At 39.8% G+C, this 18,986-nt stretch overlaps 1 protein-coding gene across 1 annotated transcript in view; it reads left to right on the plus strand.

Annotated features, from left to right (window-relative positions):
• The window catches only part of DNAH11 (dynein axonemal heavy chain 11), a 320,226-nt gene that overhangs the window by 120,064 nt on the left and 181,176 nt on the right, over positions 1–18,986 (plus strand). The window contains 5 exon segments of the mRNA XM_027102655.1: positions 6,046–6,177; positions 7,970–8,130; positions 11,452–11,608; positions 11,726–11,871; positions 14,751–14,867. Coding sequence (XP_026958456.1) covers positions 6,046–6,177; positions 7,970–8,130; positions 11,452–11,608; positions 11,726–11,871; positions 14,751–14,867 — 713 coding nt within the window.

The raw sequence follows: 18,986 nt of genomic DNA on the forward strand, positions 1-18,986 counted from the left end.
CCTCTTTATACCATACTGCCGTAGGAGCTGGGTGAGGACAAAATTGAGAATCAACCACCATTATGTATCGGGAACCAGCCCTTCTTTCTGACCTTGAGTATGTTACTGTGTATGCCTGACACCTTCCTTCATGGTGAGCACACCATCGTCCCACCAAGCAAGCTGGTCCTCTTTGGAAGAACTCTGTGGTGTCTTAGACATTTGTAACATATAAACCTCAGTGATCAAGATTCATGTAACTTTCTTGGGAATTGTTTCCATGTTTATCTAAACATGAGAATTTATAGGAGGGGGATGCCTAGTTACCTCTTTCCATGCACCAGAATCATTAGAGGTCAACTCTTGTCTGGCCAAGGTGTTCTGTTAATGAATATGTTATCCACATGGGAAACTTTTGGGTTTATAAAATATACAATAAAATCCTAGAATCCTGTACTACATCGTGGCTCCACCATTTATAACTGTGTGATCTTGGGCAAATTACCCCGTATTCTCATATATAAAATGAGAATAATAATAGTACCTTCCTCACAGAGTTATTGTGATGATTAAATTAGAAATATGTGTATGTATTTATACATGAAGATAGATATTATACACACACATACTATATATATATACATACACATGTACACATATATAATAATGCTTTTTAGATATGTTAGCTAGTAAGTGCTCAATAAATGTTAGTTCTTATTATCTGCTGATGCCATCAGAGAGGAACTAGATCAATGGCAATGGGGCTGGTGTTCTGCCCTCTGCATCGTCCTCTTGTTAAAATGGAAGGATGGCCTCTGACCATCTGGAGCCTTGTCTCCATCTGTGCGTTGGGTCTCGTCCGCAGGATTTCCGTGACTTCCTTCTCTACTGTGTCTTCAAATTCTTCCACTGGCTCATTCCCATCAGCAATTAAACATCCCCATCTCTCACATTGCTTAAAAACAATACAACCACCAAAAAGTATTCCTTGATGTCACACCTCCTTCCATTTCCTACTCTGTCACTGGAACTTATATTATAACCAAGCCTTTTTTTTTTTTTTTTTTTTTTTGCGGTACGCGGGCCTCTCACTGTTGTGGCCTCTCCCATTGCAGAGCGCAGGCTCCGGGCACGCAGGCTCAGCGGCCATGGCTCACGGGCCCAGCAGCTCCGCAGCATGTGGGATCTTCCCGGACTGGGACATGAACCCGTGTCGCCTGCATCCGCAGGCGGACTCTCAACCACTGCGCCACCAGGGAAGCCCATAACTAAGCTTTTTGAACTAAATATCTGTACTTACTCATTACATTTTTTCATCCTCATCTCTCTCCAAGAACCATTTCTAATCACTTGACTGAGTATATTTTCTGTTTTTTTAACGTTAGAAATACTTCCTTTTCAAATGCCCTCTTCCCTTATATTCATCTTTATTTGAATTCCACTTTTCCACGTACTTCTTGGGTTATTCTTCAGTTTTCTTTCCTTGTTCCTCTTCCTCCTCCTGCCTCTTAACTGTTCCTTGTGGCTCTGACTTAGATCCCTTTTTCTTTCCACCACACCACATATCCCTGGCTAATCTCATCTGCCCTTATGGCTGCTCAGTTTCTGTTGTAATATGCTGGTGACTTTGACCTCCAGCTCAGACCTTTCTCTTGAAGTGGAGTCAGGGGCTTATTGGTCTTGTCCACTGGAAATTTGACAGGCACGTCCAGCGTAGAACATTCAAAATACATTTACTTTTCTCAAACCCGCTTCTTCAGTGCTTCCCAAGTTCATTAAAAAACACCGACACTCTTCACCAGTTGCTCAGACTAGAAGCCCATTTGACTCCTCTTTCACCTGATACCCGGCCAACCACCAAGTCTCTTCAGTTGCCCTAAATATATTTATTCTTACTGTTTCCTTCGCTACTTTGTTAATAACCTAGTCCCAGCTACTCTTCTCTTGCCATGAGTGTAGCATCCTCTTCTCTGGTCTTTTTTCTCCAATCCTGTTTCCCTCCAATTAATCATACTAGAGGCAGAGAAATCTTTTAGAAACACACATCCGATTATCACCCCACCTCCCTAAACCCTTCACCAGTGTCTTCTTGCCCTTGAATTGAAGTTCAGACACTCAGAAAGTTGGCCCAGCCCTGCGTGTTTGGGACCCTGCTTCCCTCTACAGCATCCTTACATACCTGGTCTGCCTCTCCGTTTCCCTCTCACCATCCCAGACTTCTTTCAGTTCCCTCCCAGGGCCACCTGCCATATCCTGAGCTGCTTCCTGTGGCTTAAACACTGCCTCCCTGGGTGGGAAACCCCTAAACTCTCTACAGCCTAAATCGTACTCACTCTTTAGTTCTCACCATAAATACTCTTTCCTGTAAAATGTCTTTCCAAGCTCTCGATTAAGCAAGGTCCTATTTCTGTGTGCTGTCATAGTACTTTTGTACTTGCCCTAGCAAAACAATTGTAATTATTTATATGCATTCCTCATTGGCCTATAAGCTGTGGAAACAGTAACCACGTTAGTGTTGTGTGATTGAGGGGATGAGAGAACAAAATGTTGTTCAGGTGTGTATTATTGCTGTCATTCATTTCTTCCTTTGTTTATTCATAGGAGTGTTTCCTGAGGACATGCTTTGTGCTGGCTGCTATGCTACATGTGGGAGTGTAGTGTTGAATAAGACAGATAAGGACCTTGCTCCTTGAGAGCTTACAGTCAAGCAGAGGAGACAAACAGTAAACAATGAAGTAAATAAGTGAATGATAAGATACTAGTAAGAACCATGAAGAAAATAAATTAGGAACATGTAGAATAACTGGGTAGGTGGAAATAGGATGGCCAAGGAAGGCTGATCTGAGGAGGTGAACTTAAACTAAGACTTGAATAATGAGAGGAGGCCAGCTCTACAAAGATCAGAGGGAAAATGCCTCCACACAGGTGAAACAGTCTCTGTGACCTTGAAGAAGCCATGATGGAGAAACAAAGAGAAGGCCAGGATGGTTGGAGTGGTGTCAGGTGGGAAAAGAGTGATGGGAGGTCATGGAAGGCTTTGTGTTCATGGATAGGAGTTTGGACTGTAAGTGAAGGTAGGCTTCTTTCTGGTTCAAGATACACCGTACATATGCTCCAGCTAAACCAGGGTGTACCGGGAAAAGAGCCACTTGAGTTTCAGAGGTATGTTTTTGACCTGAGACAAACATCCTTGATCCAGTGGAAAATCATGTGACGTTTCTTTAATCAAGGGCAAGAATAAGTGCTGATTACATGATAAGGTATATATTTCTTAAAAGCTGCTGAGGAACATTTTATATATGTCACAGGCCATAAACTTGTATGCAGTTACAATATGAATGTATAGTAATTGCTGCCTGATGCCACTGTCCAAATGATAGATATTTTATAACTACTAGTTTTGTGTGTGTGGGGGTACAGAATTTTATTACTTAGAAAAGAGCATCATTTTTTAATCAAGTTTGATCTTGAGAGACAGTGTAAGATCCCCAACATATAATGCTGTCCAGATAATGTTGATGAGCTGTATTTTTAATCATCTGTCACTTGACAGAACTTCTGTAAAAAAGGAATCAATAATGGAGAAGTCACAGGGAAGCTCACACAAGACATTGCTTGTGAAAGCACTTGAAAAATGTTCTTAAGAGACATAAAATATTATTACTGTTGTTACAACCAACTCTTTCTAACCAAGTACTGGTACTGGTGTAAGATTTGTGACTCTTAAGACTGGATATCTTGACCGAGATAGAAAATATCCAATGCCAAAGTACCTTCTTTCTAACCCACATGCCTATAAATTTTGTTGAGAAACTTACATGTGCATACGCTATTACTGTTCATTCAGTCATCTACTCAGTACTCAAGCATGCATTGAGCACCTACTTTTCAGTTTTGTTTGTTTGTTTTTTGGCTGTGTTGGGTCTTTGTTGCTGCGCGTGGGCTTTCTCTAGTTGCAGTGAGTGGGTGCTACTGTTCGTTGTGGTGCGCAGGTTTCTCATTGCGGTGGCTCCTCTTGTTGCAGAGCAGGACTCTAGGCGCACGGGCTTGAGTAGTTGCAGCATGCGGGCCCTAGAGCACGCAGGCTTCAGTAGTTGCAGTGCACGGGCTCAGTAGTTGTGGCACACGGGCTTAGTTGCTCCGCGGCATGTGGGATCTTCCCGGATCAGGGCTCGAACCCGTGTCCCCTGCATTGGCAGGTGGTTTCTTAACCACTTCACCACCAGGGAAGTCTCTGAGCACCTACTTTTCAACAGCTAGTGGCTTTGGGGACAAAGCACTCAGCTAGATGCAGACCTTGCCCTCATGGAACCGAAAATCATGATGAACACTGAACATGGCATACATGAAATAATAATCGCCTCTGCTTTTCTTCTCATGTAACTACATTTTATAGATAGATGTAGGATATTGAAAGTAGAATATACAACAACAGCTAGAAGGCTGTTGTATATGCTGAATGTCTAAAGTATGTATTTTTTATTCCTTTGAACCACTTATTCATTGTGTTTGATTTTAAGTCTCTCTGGAATACTTTCTGCATAACTACCATTTGTCCAACTTGAAAGTGGTGGGTGGATTGATCTTGTGGAGGCTGGTACGGGAAATCTATGCGATGTGATCAGTAAGAACTCAGGCTCTGAAGTCAGAGTGTCTGGATTTGAATTCCCCCTGCCCTGTTTAGCAAGTGTGGTTAACATGCCTACGAGTCAATTTTCTCATCTGCAAAATGAGGATAATAGATTGTTGTGAAGATGACATGAGGTGATGCAGACAATAATCCTAGGTAGTGCCGGGCACGTTGTAGACTCTGATTTAATGTGAATTGTGCATGCGGTGGTTATGCCATCCTGCCTGCCTTCTCCATGCTTACTGTAACTATAGAATCTTCTCCAGTGCAGCTGCACAGCCGCCTCTGGGCAGTCTGCATTGTTTGGTGTTTTCTGGAATGTGGTACTAGTACTATAGGGAATATGTTTGTGACAGTAGGTACAAAGGTTTGAGAGCCTTTGACGATACGATATATTCACTTGCAACCAGTTCTTTCAGGATCTAACAGTTTGTCATTGACTATCCTTTGCAGAACTAAACAGGAAAGGGGACAGTATAGTTTTACAATATGATACCCTGGAATAAGGCAGAATTTTGTTGTTTGTTGTTAATAAGCTTTGAGTAAGACAGGAATGTTTTATGTAAATAAGCATGCTAACAAAATGACCACCTAAGAGTATCCTTCAGAACTTTCTGGCCACAATTAACAGTAAGATATATTTTATATCAGATGAAGTTTACACATATACGTATACACTCCAGTATGAAACTGAAATAAACTCTCACAAAACATTACATATTCTTACTACTGTAGTGCAGCATTTTTATTTCTTTCTATTCCATGTCATTCCATTCCATTGCATTCCTTTCCATTCTAGGAAAAGAGACCAGTAGTTTGAAAACTATTGATCTCAGAAATTGGTGGGCAAGACAGTTCTTGTTTAGACAAGAATAGGGGTATGAATAAGAATTAAGTGGGTTAGTCATCACCTGTACTGTTGAAATCTTTTCTCAGTTATCATCCTATATCCCATGCAAAAACACACGAACAAAACCCAAAACCAACCAAACAAAACAGCGCTTGGTATTTAGTTCTTCTTATACTTTGACAGACATTAACTCAGTTTGATCTTTTAAAATTTTGCAGTCATTTCTCTTCCAGCAAAGTTGCAGACCAGATCGTGGTTACCTGGAGAGTGAGTTCAGTGCAGCCAAGAAACTTTGCTTCTCCCTCTGGCTTTGTCATTACCTCCGGGTTGACCTGTCTTCTCTGAGTCTCAGCTCAGAAGGCGGAGGGGGGGGAAGGGCAGTAATAATATTTATTCTATTTAAATTAAGTAATTTAATTAAATTCCTCCCTCCTGCTCCTACCCCCAGGGTGGTTTGACAGCCAGCTGGGACGATGTATTTGAAATAGTTTTGTAAACTAAAGGGACTTTTACAAATATAAAGACTGTTGAGCTGTAAGATTCTGTATTTGTAACTATTACCTCCTTTAAAAAATATGCCTTCTAGATTTCTCAGTTGAATACACTGATTGCACTTCTGCTGGGAGAACTTCTACCTGGAGACAGGCAGAAGATCATGACAATTTGTACCATAGATGTCCATGCCAGAGACGTGGTGGCAAAACTTATTTCTCAGAAGGCAAGTTATTTGTAGAAATTTCATGTGTTTTTTGCTGTTTCCTAAAAGTGGTATTTATTATCAAGAGTACTTCTAAGAAAGTCATTTTTTAAGGTTGTATATTTTAATTAGTCCTAAGAAGCTGAGTGCATTTACTTTGGGTATTTTTTATTTGGGTTAGCGAATATATTATCCTCATGAGAGTTATCCCAAGTGATATTCCAAAGGGTTTGGCCAAGTCAGGAGCCTCTAATTCAGATCATCCAAAAATTAAGTCAGGATGGAGGAACCACAGGAAGTCACGTGTTCATTTCCCTGTCTTCCGGCTTCTCTACACATAATTATCCATTGGCCTGTGATAACCACCACTGTGGCTTATCCAGCCAGGAGCAGTAAGATTGTGTACGACCTAAACCATCTCTGTGTGCTTTTGATTATTTTCCTTTTGAAGAAAGAGAAATGTTGGCCACCCCTTGTCTTTTCCATTCAAAGCTAAATTACTTTCTTTAAGGAAGTTATTTTCTAATCCTTTCAGTGTAACCTTCTTATCTCTTTAAAAAGTCCACGTGTCTCTTAGATACCGGCAGTGTTTAATGCGGAAGGAGAATCTCTCACCCTTTTTCCAAAATACAGTGCTACTTAAATACACTGTTCGCTTGTCTAGTGAACAAAATTGACATACCATGCCCATAACCTACTTCTTCCAAATCCCTTTTGTTTTTTGAGGGTGGCATTTCCTTTCACAATTTGAATGCATGCTTGTATTGTGAGATGTTTGCTGTTGTTTTTCTAGTTCCTTCTCAACTTATTAAAATCAAAGTGAATTTTAATTCTCTTCACAAAGTGCTAGCAAATGCTTCCTTATGTAAGCAAAAAGTTAAAAAAAAAACTTCTTGATCCAGGTTGAGGACCATCAGTGAAGAATGTTGTTTAATTGCTAATCTGAAACTGATCCTTGCAAAACACCATTACCATGTATTCTCATTTTGATGATGAGCCATTGATAACTACTCTTTGAATATGACCTTGCATATTTTATTATGTTTTATCAGTGGTGATTTGCTTGCAGCAGGATAAATTTTGATTTTGTACTTAAAGAGGTAGAGACTGTCTAATTCCTGCTCATTTGGTATGCATAAATATGCAATGTCGAGACTTATGTAGATATCAGACAAATGAGTCGATAATAATTTTGGTAACTTCCAGTGATTCCTAAGAAACCCTTGGGTCAATTGGATTTTGAAAGAGACTGGAATTATTTTTTCAAACTGGGAAAATAATAGATAGAATTGAGTAAAATAAGAAGGAATAGCAACGAAAAAACCACTGTTGTTTGGTTTAATGAAAAATGACCTGGAAATCTCTACTAAAAGCAGAACAGTTTGAGAATGGACTTGGTTGAAAGTATAGTTTATTTATACCTCTAACATGCAGAAATAATGGATTATGTGCTATTTTAATACAGAGTGTATTTTTCCATCTGATTTCAGTAATAATGAATATAAAGTCACAAAAGTGATCAAATCACCTGGGGTGATTCATAAAAGGGGAAAAAGCATTGCTTCAACAAATTGATGTTGTTTTACAGTAATAGGCTTCTTAAAATGAAGACGTTTATTACACACGTATTTCTGATTAAGTATTCAACCATCTACATGCAATTACAATTTGCAGTAGCATATAAGAGACTTACCTTTTGTGAGATTTTTTAAGAGTAAAATGCGACTCAACCGAGTTGATTAGATTAATAGGTTACATTTGTGGCCTTAAAACTATCAGCGTCCCATGTGTGATCATCATGTGATGTTTTTAGGTCGTCACTCCCCACGCTTTTGCTTGGCGCTCTCAACTTCGTCACCGGTGGGAGGACACCCAGAAACATTGCCTCGTTAATATTTGTGATGCCCAGTTGCAGTACTTCTATGAGTATTTAGGAAACAGCCCTCGACTAGTGATCACTCCTCTAACTGACAGGTAACAATGATAAGTTGGAGTTAGATGGGAAAAACCAAGCCAAAAGTTCCCCAGCATGGGTAAAGATGTCTGAGATTGAAAATAAAGGACTGTGAGAAAATGATGAACAAATTGCGAAACTGCATGAAAGCAGAATGTAAATGCACTAATTGAGTGACATAGCAAATGTTGGTGTTAGAGACATGTTAAAGAGAACCAGATTAGAAAAGCAGAATTACAGATGCTATGTGGTATCCACATCATGAAATCATGAGCAGTTAATATGGCTCAAGGCAGCATCTTTGATCTCGGAGTCCATTCTCTCTGGTTATTTATGGCTAACACCCTGTTATTAGAAGTGTAAAAACTGCCTCCCTTTATTAGAAGTGTAAAAACGGGAACTGCCTGTATTGAATTCATTTGTGAAGGATTACATACAGGGAAAGGAAGAAAAGAACAGAAATGATTCCATCAGATACAGTACTTCTGAAGCACTGTGCTGAGAACTGTCCCAGTGTCAAGCAGGTAGGGTTCCTGCTCTCTCAGAGCACACTTTCTAGGGGAGTATGGTGTGTGAGTGGCTGGGAATGAAGAGGAACAGTAAACAAATTAACAAAGTTGTGTTAGGTGGTAATATATGGTGTGACAAAAATAAAACAGAATGATAGGTTAGAAAGCATCTTGAAGGGAGAGCCTGCTATAGGTTGTATGAGAGGACATTTGAGCCAAGACCCAAATGATAACAAGGAGCCAGCTATGCACACATCCTGGGCCAGAAAGTTACAGGCAAAGACAAGTACAAAGTTTCTAAGATGGAAAGGAGCTTGGCAGGTTCAAGGGGTAGACACAGAGCCCAGTGTGGCTCAAGCCTGTCAGGGGAGCAAGAGATTCTTAAACGTTCGTTGCCACTTGACTCCACACGGTCAGAATGATACACACGGTCAGAATGTTGTAGAGGTAAGGATATGTCACATTGACGTGAGATTCTTTGTTTGTATTCCAACCTCTGCTGAATTATTTGGTGAGAGAAAGCATATTTAGTCCTTGGTATTCATGAAAGAGAAATCACACCTCAAGATCATGTGCGTATTCCCAGTTATCCAGTTGCCACGATGCCGTATACTTTATCTGGGAATGGAAGGGCAGACGGTTGCAAGTCTGTCTGGCGAGCTGGGTAGTGGTGGCCCTGGGAGGCTGATGGATTTCCCTCACTAGCTTTGTGATCTTTCTTGCACACACTAATCTGCTCGTGATGTTGTCCTTGATAAATCGTATGGCTTCTGCAATTGTTTCTCTAATTCAGTTCCCTTTAACTCGTCTCTAACTAAAAGTCAGCGTTCACTATCTTAATTAGTTAATTTATGTACTGCTTTCAGGGTGAGAGATTAAACTTTGTAGCTTGACAAAATCGCTTGAAGAGTCAAAACTGCAAATGCCAGAGTCTGCTGTATACGTGCCCTTGCACATAGAGAAGGGGGTGGGGAGAGGCACAGCGTACAGGAGAAATGGGGAAGAGGCATTTTTTAAAATTACCGGTGTGTGAGGCCAATAGCTTATTAACTTTTTAATTTAAAGATCACTATGTGGTTTATTTGGAAGTTAAAAGGAAGATGAATGTTCCTTTTATAGATGTTCGCACTAGGTACATTTCTTTCCCATTTCATTCTTTGGATTGTTTACTAATTGTTTACATTAACACAATGCTGCCTTTCAAACACTTTAACTACGTCTTGTTTGATGCCAACCTTCCCCTTGTGTGGTAGACTAGACAGAGAGCATTTCCTTCTCCCCTATGTGGGAAGGTTCAGAGAACCAAGTCAACCAAGCTTGTAATTGAGAGACTTGGACTGGAACACAGGTGGATTGGTTTGGGGGTGCTAAGCTGCTGTTCCAGAGAGACCCAGAATATAAGTCCTTCGATAACATGGCAGCTGGGGTCTCAGTTGTGTGACATTCCCGAGGAGGATGGTCCAGCTGTATAGGCTTCTGGGTGGCCGACATGCTGCACGTGGTTTGCACATTTGTTTCAGCCAGTGGGAAAGGGGAAAACGTCTCAAAGGAGGCATCCCAGGGTTAGCACACTAGTTTCAGTACATAGCACGTTGGCTGGAGCTTGGTCACTTGACTGCTCCTGGCTGGAAGGCAGGGAGGAAACGTGGTCTGCAGCATATAGGTGGTCCTATGTCAGGCAAAACTTGGAACCACAAGAAAAGATTAATAGGGGATAGTCTGCACCATAAAAAGTGCTATAATTCCTAGTCCAGGGGTCTTTCAATTCCATATTCATTGTAAGATGCTCTGAAACGTGATGGCTGTAAAATACAGAAACACTCTCCATTTCCATAAGTAACTGTTTCTATCTGCATAGTACTTCGAATTTTTTAAGGCATTTACCTTTGGCCTTCTTAGCAGTCCATTGCCGTCACCACTTGGGCACCGTGTTGGGTTGGCTTTCTTAATAAAGTCCTACAATAAACCTCATTTCATGGAGGAGAAAACTGAGGCATGTTGATGTCAGAAATGTAATTTAAGATTATCTGATGAGTGGCAGAGTAGACACTAGTCCTGGGTCTTCCGTGTGTGTGTCTTCCCACTAGATCCACTGTCCGTACTAAGACAAAAATAATTCATGAGTCTGCAGAAACCTCATGTTAGGTCCTCACCGTTTATTAGTTTTCCTTCTTTTACAAGTATTAAATTCTGTCTTTGCATAATTTTCCTCAGTCTAAGAACCTCTGAATCTTTCCTGCAAAAATAAGTATTATCATAATCTAAACACACGTAGCGACACGTTCAAAATGAATTCCTGAATACATTTTAACATAATAAATTGTTATCTTTGTTATATTTGCTTTTTACAGTAAAATAGGTATATATTATTTGCATACTCTGTATGTTTACATATCTCATCTCAATGTATTTATTAAATAACAGTTTAATGCAGTTAGTGTTTCATTCATTCATCATCCAAGATATCTATTTTTCTTTTATAAACAGTAGTTTGAGATGTCTGCCATATTAATAATATGTTTACCTAGAAATATCAGAAATTCAAGGGCATTGCAAATTAAGTGTCATTTGTATTCAAATATGCAGCTCTTAGGAAATGAGACAAATAAAGCAGTACATTCTTCTCTGTTACTTTTAAACAGCCAAACTAAAATTAAATTTGATATTATCCTGACTCTTACCATGAACGAATCAGAGATGTGTCAGTATTTTGTGTTACAACCAGATTCTTAGACCATGATTTCTTAAACTTTAAAAAATATTGGATTGTCCCTTACATCTTCTAGGAATCTCATAGAAGATCGTAATATTTGTGTTTTCTTTTGCTTAAAGGTGTTACATTACTTTAACTCAGTCACTTCATCTCACCATGAGTGGGGCTCCCGCTGGCCCGGCTGGTACAGGGAAAACAGAAACCACCAAAGATCTTGGCCGTGCCCTGGGCATGGTGGTTTATGTATTTAACTGTTCTGAGCAAATGGACTACAAAGTAAGTTAGTTATAAAATGATACATCCTAACAATATTATTCCTGACCTGGAATGTGTCAAACTAATAGCTAAAAACCCTTTTCTGTTACATTCTTAATGCCTCACTCCATCATTAAGTCCATAGGAAATATCTATAAGGGATTGGTGCAGACAGGAGCTTGGGGCTGCTTTGACGAGTTCAATCGAATTTCTGTGGAAGTCCTCTCCGTGGTGGCAGTACAAGTGAAGATGATACACGATGCCATCAGAAACAGGAAGAAGAGGTGAGCGGCATGTAGCTTCTTCCTGTTCTTACAAGTAGAAGGAGAACCTTAGAGCAATGCAGGAGACCTCATCTTCACAGTCTCCAGCTGCCTCTTCCTGTCCCAGGAAACGGATAAAATGAGAGAGACTGGTTAATTGTGAAGAATTATTTTGAATAACCTCCTGTGTTTTAGCCGCGTTTTTTAAGTGTTCATTACAACAAAGGTGTATCACATACTTTAATCAGTGGAAGAATAAGCACCCTCTACAACACGAAATCCAGCTATCAATTCTCAGTCCTGATCTTACTTGACCTTCAGCAGCATTTGACACAGTCACTCCCTCCCTTCTGCGTGACACGCTTTCTTCACATCGGTTCCAGGACTCTACATCCTCCCGGTTTTCTCCCACCCTCAGGGCTGCTCCTTTGCTGATTTCTTCTCATCTATGAAATGGGGAGAAGTACAGTACCCACCTTATGGATTACAGTGAGAAGTAAATGCAGAACGCTTGGGCAAGTGCCTGACACATAGCACCATGTCAGTGTTAGCTATTATTTTTTATTGTTATTTCTTGACCTATTAATGTTGAATGTCACAGGCCTCAATCTTCAGGTGTCTTCTTTTCTCTATCTCTACTTGTTCCCTTGGTCATTTCATTTAGTCACGTGGCTTTCAATACCATATTGATGGTGCTGGCTACCAGCTGCCCAGACCTCCTTTCTGTGATATCTAGACTTACATATACAATGTCAGCAGTTGTCTTGGGGCATCTGAAGACTCCATTTGATGTCTCATTGGCCTCTCATATTTAATATAGCCAAAGTCGAAATCCTGGCCTTTCCACTAACGCTTGCTTTGTTAGTTGCCCTGTCCCAGTAGAATACACCCCCACATTCTTCCAGTTATTCAGGCCAAAACATTTCCAGATGGAGCTAGAACCTAATCGCTTCCCTACTTGGTGCCGCACTCTGAAAGACAAAACATGGTGCTTAGGGTTTGATGGCTTCATTTGAGAAATCAGTATTATAATACCCAGTTGTGGTTTTCTTTGTAACATTTTTGTATACAGTGAAATCTCATGTATCTGGCCTACCCATTGACTCCCATTTCTTAGGGTATTTTGCTCAGTTAGCTGTCTTATCCATAAGAACATGTCAGTCTCCCATCAGGGGAAGATCATCCAGCCCTTTCAAACTGTGAACCTATTACAGGAGTTTGCAGTTATTGTAGATACATCTGGGTATTTCTGCCTTCTAGAAAAATTCTCAGTCCTTCCACCACATGGCTCTGGGAAACCAGTTTCCTGTGACCAGATGTCTGCTGCCTTAACTACCCCTGATCTAATGTCATGTTACAGAAGTTAGATTCTTGGCCTTTGATCCCCAGACATACTTGATTTAGCTTTTAGTCAAAATCTTCTTATTTGATGTAACCCAGGTGCCTTTGAGGCCATCCTTTCTTACGGAGATTGAGATAACTGATCAATGCAAGGATTTCTGAAAATTTCCAACCATGCTTCTCAACAGTCTCCATGTCTGCACGTATGTGAGTTGTACCTGTTCATCATCATGCTAGCCCATGTGCAAACTGCTAGGCTCCTTCATGAGTTCATGAGTTTTATTACATTCTCTTTCCACTCAAGAATTTAAAAGATGGGACGGTGCCTCACCCACAAAGCTTTCCAGCATCTTGCTGGCTCTGCCCCCTTGAGGTCCATGCCTCTGGCTTATGGCTGTCCCTGCTCTGTTTAGTGGAAGAGTGCTCAGCTACCCTGCTGCCCTAGCCACCTTCCGGGCCTGTTTGCCTTCCCCAGCCTGATACTCTGAGAATGAAGATTTCTCCATTCTTACCTTGACTAAACACAATCCACCTTCTCTTCATTGTCAAGCATCTAAGAAACTCTTAGTCCTAAAAGCTGTGGCTGTCTCTTTTCCCTCCCTAGTCCGTGTTGGAGGCCCAGCTCCTTAACCGCTTTAGCCCTCCCCTTTCTCAACAGGAGAACGCCTTCTGTTTGTCTCATTTCCCTCCATTTGGAAGTTTCCTTCCACATGTCCTTCAGTTTGGCTCCTACTGCCCTTTACCGTTCCATTGCCCTGGCCATCAACAGGCTAATGGCCCTTTCAAAGCTTTCTGAAAATCCTTCACTGCTTCTCCAATACCTTCAAGTCATGACAATAGGCATAGTCATAGCTAACATCTGTTGAGTATTTACCAGGCCCTAGGCACTGTACTCTTAGCCATTTATATACATAATCTCTTTTAATCCTCATGTAATCCAATAAGGTAGGTAATATCATTATCCTCCATGCTTTTTCTTTTTTATTAGATGAGGGAATGGAATATGCATAAAGTGATATAGCTGGTCTCTGAATGCTCCCAGTCTGGCCCCAGAGCTAGCTGTCACAAGCACCACACTAATCTACCTCTCAGTGGTGGTCAGTAGATATTTGTTGACTAAATGGGAGGGAAGGAGAGATGGAGGGTGAGCAAATGGACAATATAACAACAGAACAAGGAGTCCCTTTTTTCTCTTAGCATGGACATTCTGCATCTGTACGGTATCCCATTCAAGAAACTGCAGCCCATGTTGAAGGCAAAAATGGCATCACCTTTCATTAACTGTTAAAGTAGTCAAGTCCTCATTTTTATATTCTAGCATACTGCAGCCATGCTAAAACACAAAGGAATACTTGCCATACTTGTAATTCCTTTGGGGGAAGGGAATGTATTTTTAATAAACACTCTTCAAAATATGTATGCTTATGAATTTTAAAGAAAATTACACAGCATAAACAGCTTCCTAATAATAATTTGCATTTTGCATTGGTTTGCATTTGTCAATGTGCATTCATATTCAGTGAACACATTTAATTCCATCAACATTCTTTTTCTGGTAGATTTGTATTTCTTGGGGAAGCTATCACACTGAAGCCATCAGTTGGAATATTTATTACTATGAACCCAGGATATGCTGGTCGAACCGAATTACCGGAAAATCTCAAAGCTCTTTTCAGGCAAGTGTTATGCTTTGTGGGTTAGCATCTGGAGCACTCATGTCACCTAACGTTGCTGGTTTGCACTGTTAAATGATTTGTTTTTACTTGGGAATTTCTGTGGAAAACCCTTTATTATATCTTTGGGATCCCTTTATAGAGAGAACTTTCACCATGATAAATTAATTCTTTTGAAATATGAAACCAGGACTGAAAATCATTCCTTAAAAGTTACATAGTACATTTGAACATTTAATACTAGCTCTTTTGTCATGATATTTTTATTATAAATATAATCTTCACAAACTACAGAATATTTGGAAAATACGGAAACGAATAAAGTTACCACTTTACCACCCAGAAATAATGATCGTTGTATTTTTATCTAGTCTCTTATAATTCCTGTTTTATGAGGTTAAGATATTAGGTTAGATTTTCATTAATTCTCATTTAATATGTTGACATAAGTAGTTTGTCATATTGTTGAAAATTCTCTGGAAATACCATTTTTTGTAGCTCCAAAATGGTCTCTCCCAGGGCTCCTCCATAATTTTCTTAACCATCCCCTGTTGTCTGACGTGGAGGGCTTGTGTTTTTCTTTTCAGTTTTTTATGATCATAAAGTAGCCAGCCGTACACATCCCTCCACATGAAGTGTTATCCTTATTTCAGGTTATTACCCAGAATAGATTCCTACATGTAGAATTACTTGGTGACTGATTAAAATCTTGATCGATGATCTGCTTTCCAAATGTACTCTGACGGTTTATATGCTTATTAGCAGTCTGTCAGAGAACTTGTGCTGTTGTATACAAACCTGTTCTGATTTAAATCAACTTTGTTCAGGTGTAATTTCATGTAATAAAATGCACCCACTTAAGTATCCAGTTGGTGAAAACACTACCACAATCAAGATATGGAATGTTTCTGACACCCCCAGACATTCTCTTGTGCCTCTTTGAAGTTAAGCCCTCACATCACTGATGTCCTTTCTGTGACTCGAGGTTAAATTTGCCTCTTCTAGAGTTCCTGTAAACGAACCCCTACCGTATGTTCCTGTTTGTGTTGTCTGCTTCCCTTGGACATTGTGGTTTGGGGATTCATCTGAGTTATCCAGCATATCGCTAGTTCCTTCCTTTTTGTTGCTGATGAGCATTCTATTGGAGAGACATACTACAATTTATTTATCCATTCACTAGTTGATGGACATTGTTTCCAGTTTGGGGCTGTTATGAATAAAGCTGCTATGAACATTGATGTACAGTCTTTGTGTGAATATATGTTTTCTTTGGGGTAGATATCTATGAATGGAATTGCTAAGTCACATGGCAGGTGTACGTTTGACTTTATTAGAAGCTGCCAATATGGTTTCCAAGATGGCTGTACCCTTTTACACCCTTACCACTAATGTATGTAAATTTCTGCTGCTCTACATTCTTGTCAAAACTTGGTATCGTGAGTCTTTTTAGTTTTAGCAAATCTGATAGATAGGTAGTGGTATGTCATTGTGGGTTTAGCTTGCATTTCCACGATGGTAAATAATGTTGAAAATCTTTACATTTAACTTACTGACCATTCCCATACCCTCTTTTGTGAAGTGTTGTATTCTGCATACAGTTTCTTTTTTTTTTTTTTTTTTTTTTGTGCAGTACGTGGGCCTCTCACTGTTGTGGCCTCTCTCGTTGCGGAGCACAGGCTCCGGACGCACAGGCTCAGTGGCCATGGCTCACGGGCCCAGCCGCTCCACGGCATGTGGGATCTTCGCAGACCGGGGCACAAACCCGTGTCCCCTGCATCGGCAGGTGGACTCTCAACCACTGCACCACCAGGGAAGCCCTCTGCATACAGTTTCTTTGTTAAATACACATATTGCAAATATTTTTCTCTAAATTTGTGGCTTGCCTTTTCGTTTTCTTAATGGTGCCCATCAAAGATAAAAGTTTTAAATTCAATAAAATATTATTTATCAATTTGTTTCATGGTTTTTAAAAATATCCTGTTTAAGAACGCTTGACTTGCCCCAGGTTGCAAAATTTTTCAACTATGTTTCTTTTAGAAGTTTTTTTTTTTAATAGGTTTTATGTGGACCCCCCCCCCTTCTTTTTGTTAATGTGCTAAACTGTACTCATTGATTATTCAAATGCTAAACAATTCTTCAACGTTGTATTCCTGGGATAAACTCCACTTGGTCAGGAGATATTATTTTATATGTATTGTTGGATTCAATATGGTACTATTTTGTTGAGGATTTTAAAATTGATGTCATGAGGGACATTGCTCTGTAGTGTGCTTTCTTGTCATATCTTCATCTGGTTTTGGCATCAGGGTAATGCTGACCCCATGAATGACTTGACATACGTTCCCTTCTCTGTTTTCTTCAGAGTTTGTGTAGGATTGGTATTATTTACCCCCTAAATATTTGATAGAATTAATCATGAAGCCATTCACCCATTTGGGCTTAGATTTTTCTTTGTGGGAATCGTTTTAGTGATCAATTAAATTAATAGATACAGAGATTTTCCAGATTTTTTTCTTCAGTTAGTTGTGATGATTTGCATCATTTAAGGAATTTCTCTATGTTATCTAAATTGTTGAATTTATTGGCATTAATTTGTTCATAATATTCTCTTATTATCTCTGGTGATGTCCTGAGATCCACGTCTGGTAAGGGTAATTTGTGTCTTCTCTCCCTTTGTTTCCTTGATGAGCTAGAGGCTTATCAGTTTTACTTTTTAAGAGTTCTTTCGTGTTTAAAATATGTGTCTTTGTTCACGGTCTACCTTCAAAATAATATGCTACTTCACATATAATGTAAGAACCTCTGTAGTTTTTAGTGTGATGTCTTTAAATTCTTTTAAGCTTAAAATTTGCTTGTCTATCCATCTAGATGTTTAAGCATATTTCATTTGTATTCTCTTTTAATTTTTATATTATGACTTTTCAAATGTACTTCATCTGTTAAGGGCTTATTTTGGTAAGTAGCATGAAATGAGTATTTAAACAGAATTCTTTTCCGTTATAGTCAATTATTCTAGCAACTTTTAGTGAACATCTTCCTTTCCTCATAAAATAGCTTTCTCTCTAGCATAGCAATTTTATAATGTTCATTTTCCTTGAAAAAAACATTCTAGAGAATAACTATCCTAGAAATAAATGTAATGATTATAGAATATTTTCATTTGAAAATTGTACATCTCTGCAGTACTTTTACGTTTGTATACGGTTCATCTTGCATCAATACATGTTTTCATTTGGGTCTTAAAATTGGGAATTATTTTGTGAAGTTTTCATAAATTTGGTTTAAGTAAGTGCAGACTCATTTGCGTATGGGGGTCAGGACTGGTGTCAGCAAAGTTTGAAGGACAACTGGTGATGAAAGTAATGTTCATGAGCGGAAGCAGCATGCCTGAGCCTTGAGAGTATCATGACCCCCACCATGTGGCCTCAGCTGTGTGCTTGTACTGCTCAGAACCTTAGTCTGCACCTCAGTACAGTACAGATAAGAAGAGTAGCCACATCAAAGAGTTGAGAGAACTGAGTGAGAGTGCCTGAAAAGCTTTTAGCATCCCTTATGGTATGAAGACTACTCATTGAATATCAGTTGTCAGTGTTAGTGGAAGTACCAGTGAAGTAAATATGCTAGCCTCTTCCCTCCCCTATTGACATAAAAAACTGTGGGAAAAAACGTGAGGCTACTTTAGGTAGAAGCAGTGAATAACATAGATCCAGAGACTCAGGAATGTTTAGGATGAAAAATTAGATAGGCTTACAGTAGACTGTATTTACAAAAAATAGATGGGTATATATTACTGGAAAAGTCTAAAATGACAGGCTTATTTACTCTGGCTCCTTCTTTGCACTGGACTTCAGTTGAGTGGAAGTTTTTCAAATGTTGCTTTTTTTTTTTTTTTGTGGTACGCAGGCCTGTCACTGTTTGTGGCCTCTCGCCTTGCGGAGCACAGGCTCCGGACGCGCAGGCCCAGCAGCCATGGCTCATGGGCCCAGCCGCTCCGCGGCATGTGGGATCTTCCCGGACCAGGGCATGAACCCGTGTCCCTTGCATCGGCAGGCGGACTCTCAACTGCGCCACCAGGGAAGCCCTCAAATGTTGCTTTTAATGGTAATTGTCCTGCGAGAACTT

The sequence above is a fragment of the Aethalodelphis obliquidens genome, unplaced genomic scaffold (assembly GCF_003676395.1).
Source record: "Aethalodelphis obliquidens isolate GAN/ISIS:26980383/991018 unplaced genomic scaffold, ASM367639v1 scaffold5, whole genome shotgun sequence".
In the NCBI taxonomy this organism is placed as follows: Eukaryota; Metazoa; Chordata; class Mammalia; order Artiodactyla; family Delphinidae; genus Aethalodelphis; species Aethalodelphis obliquidens.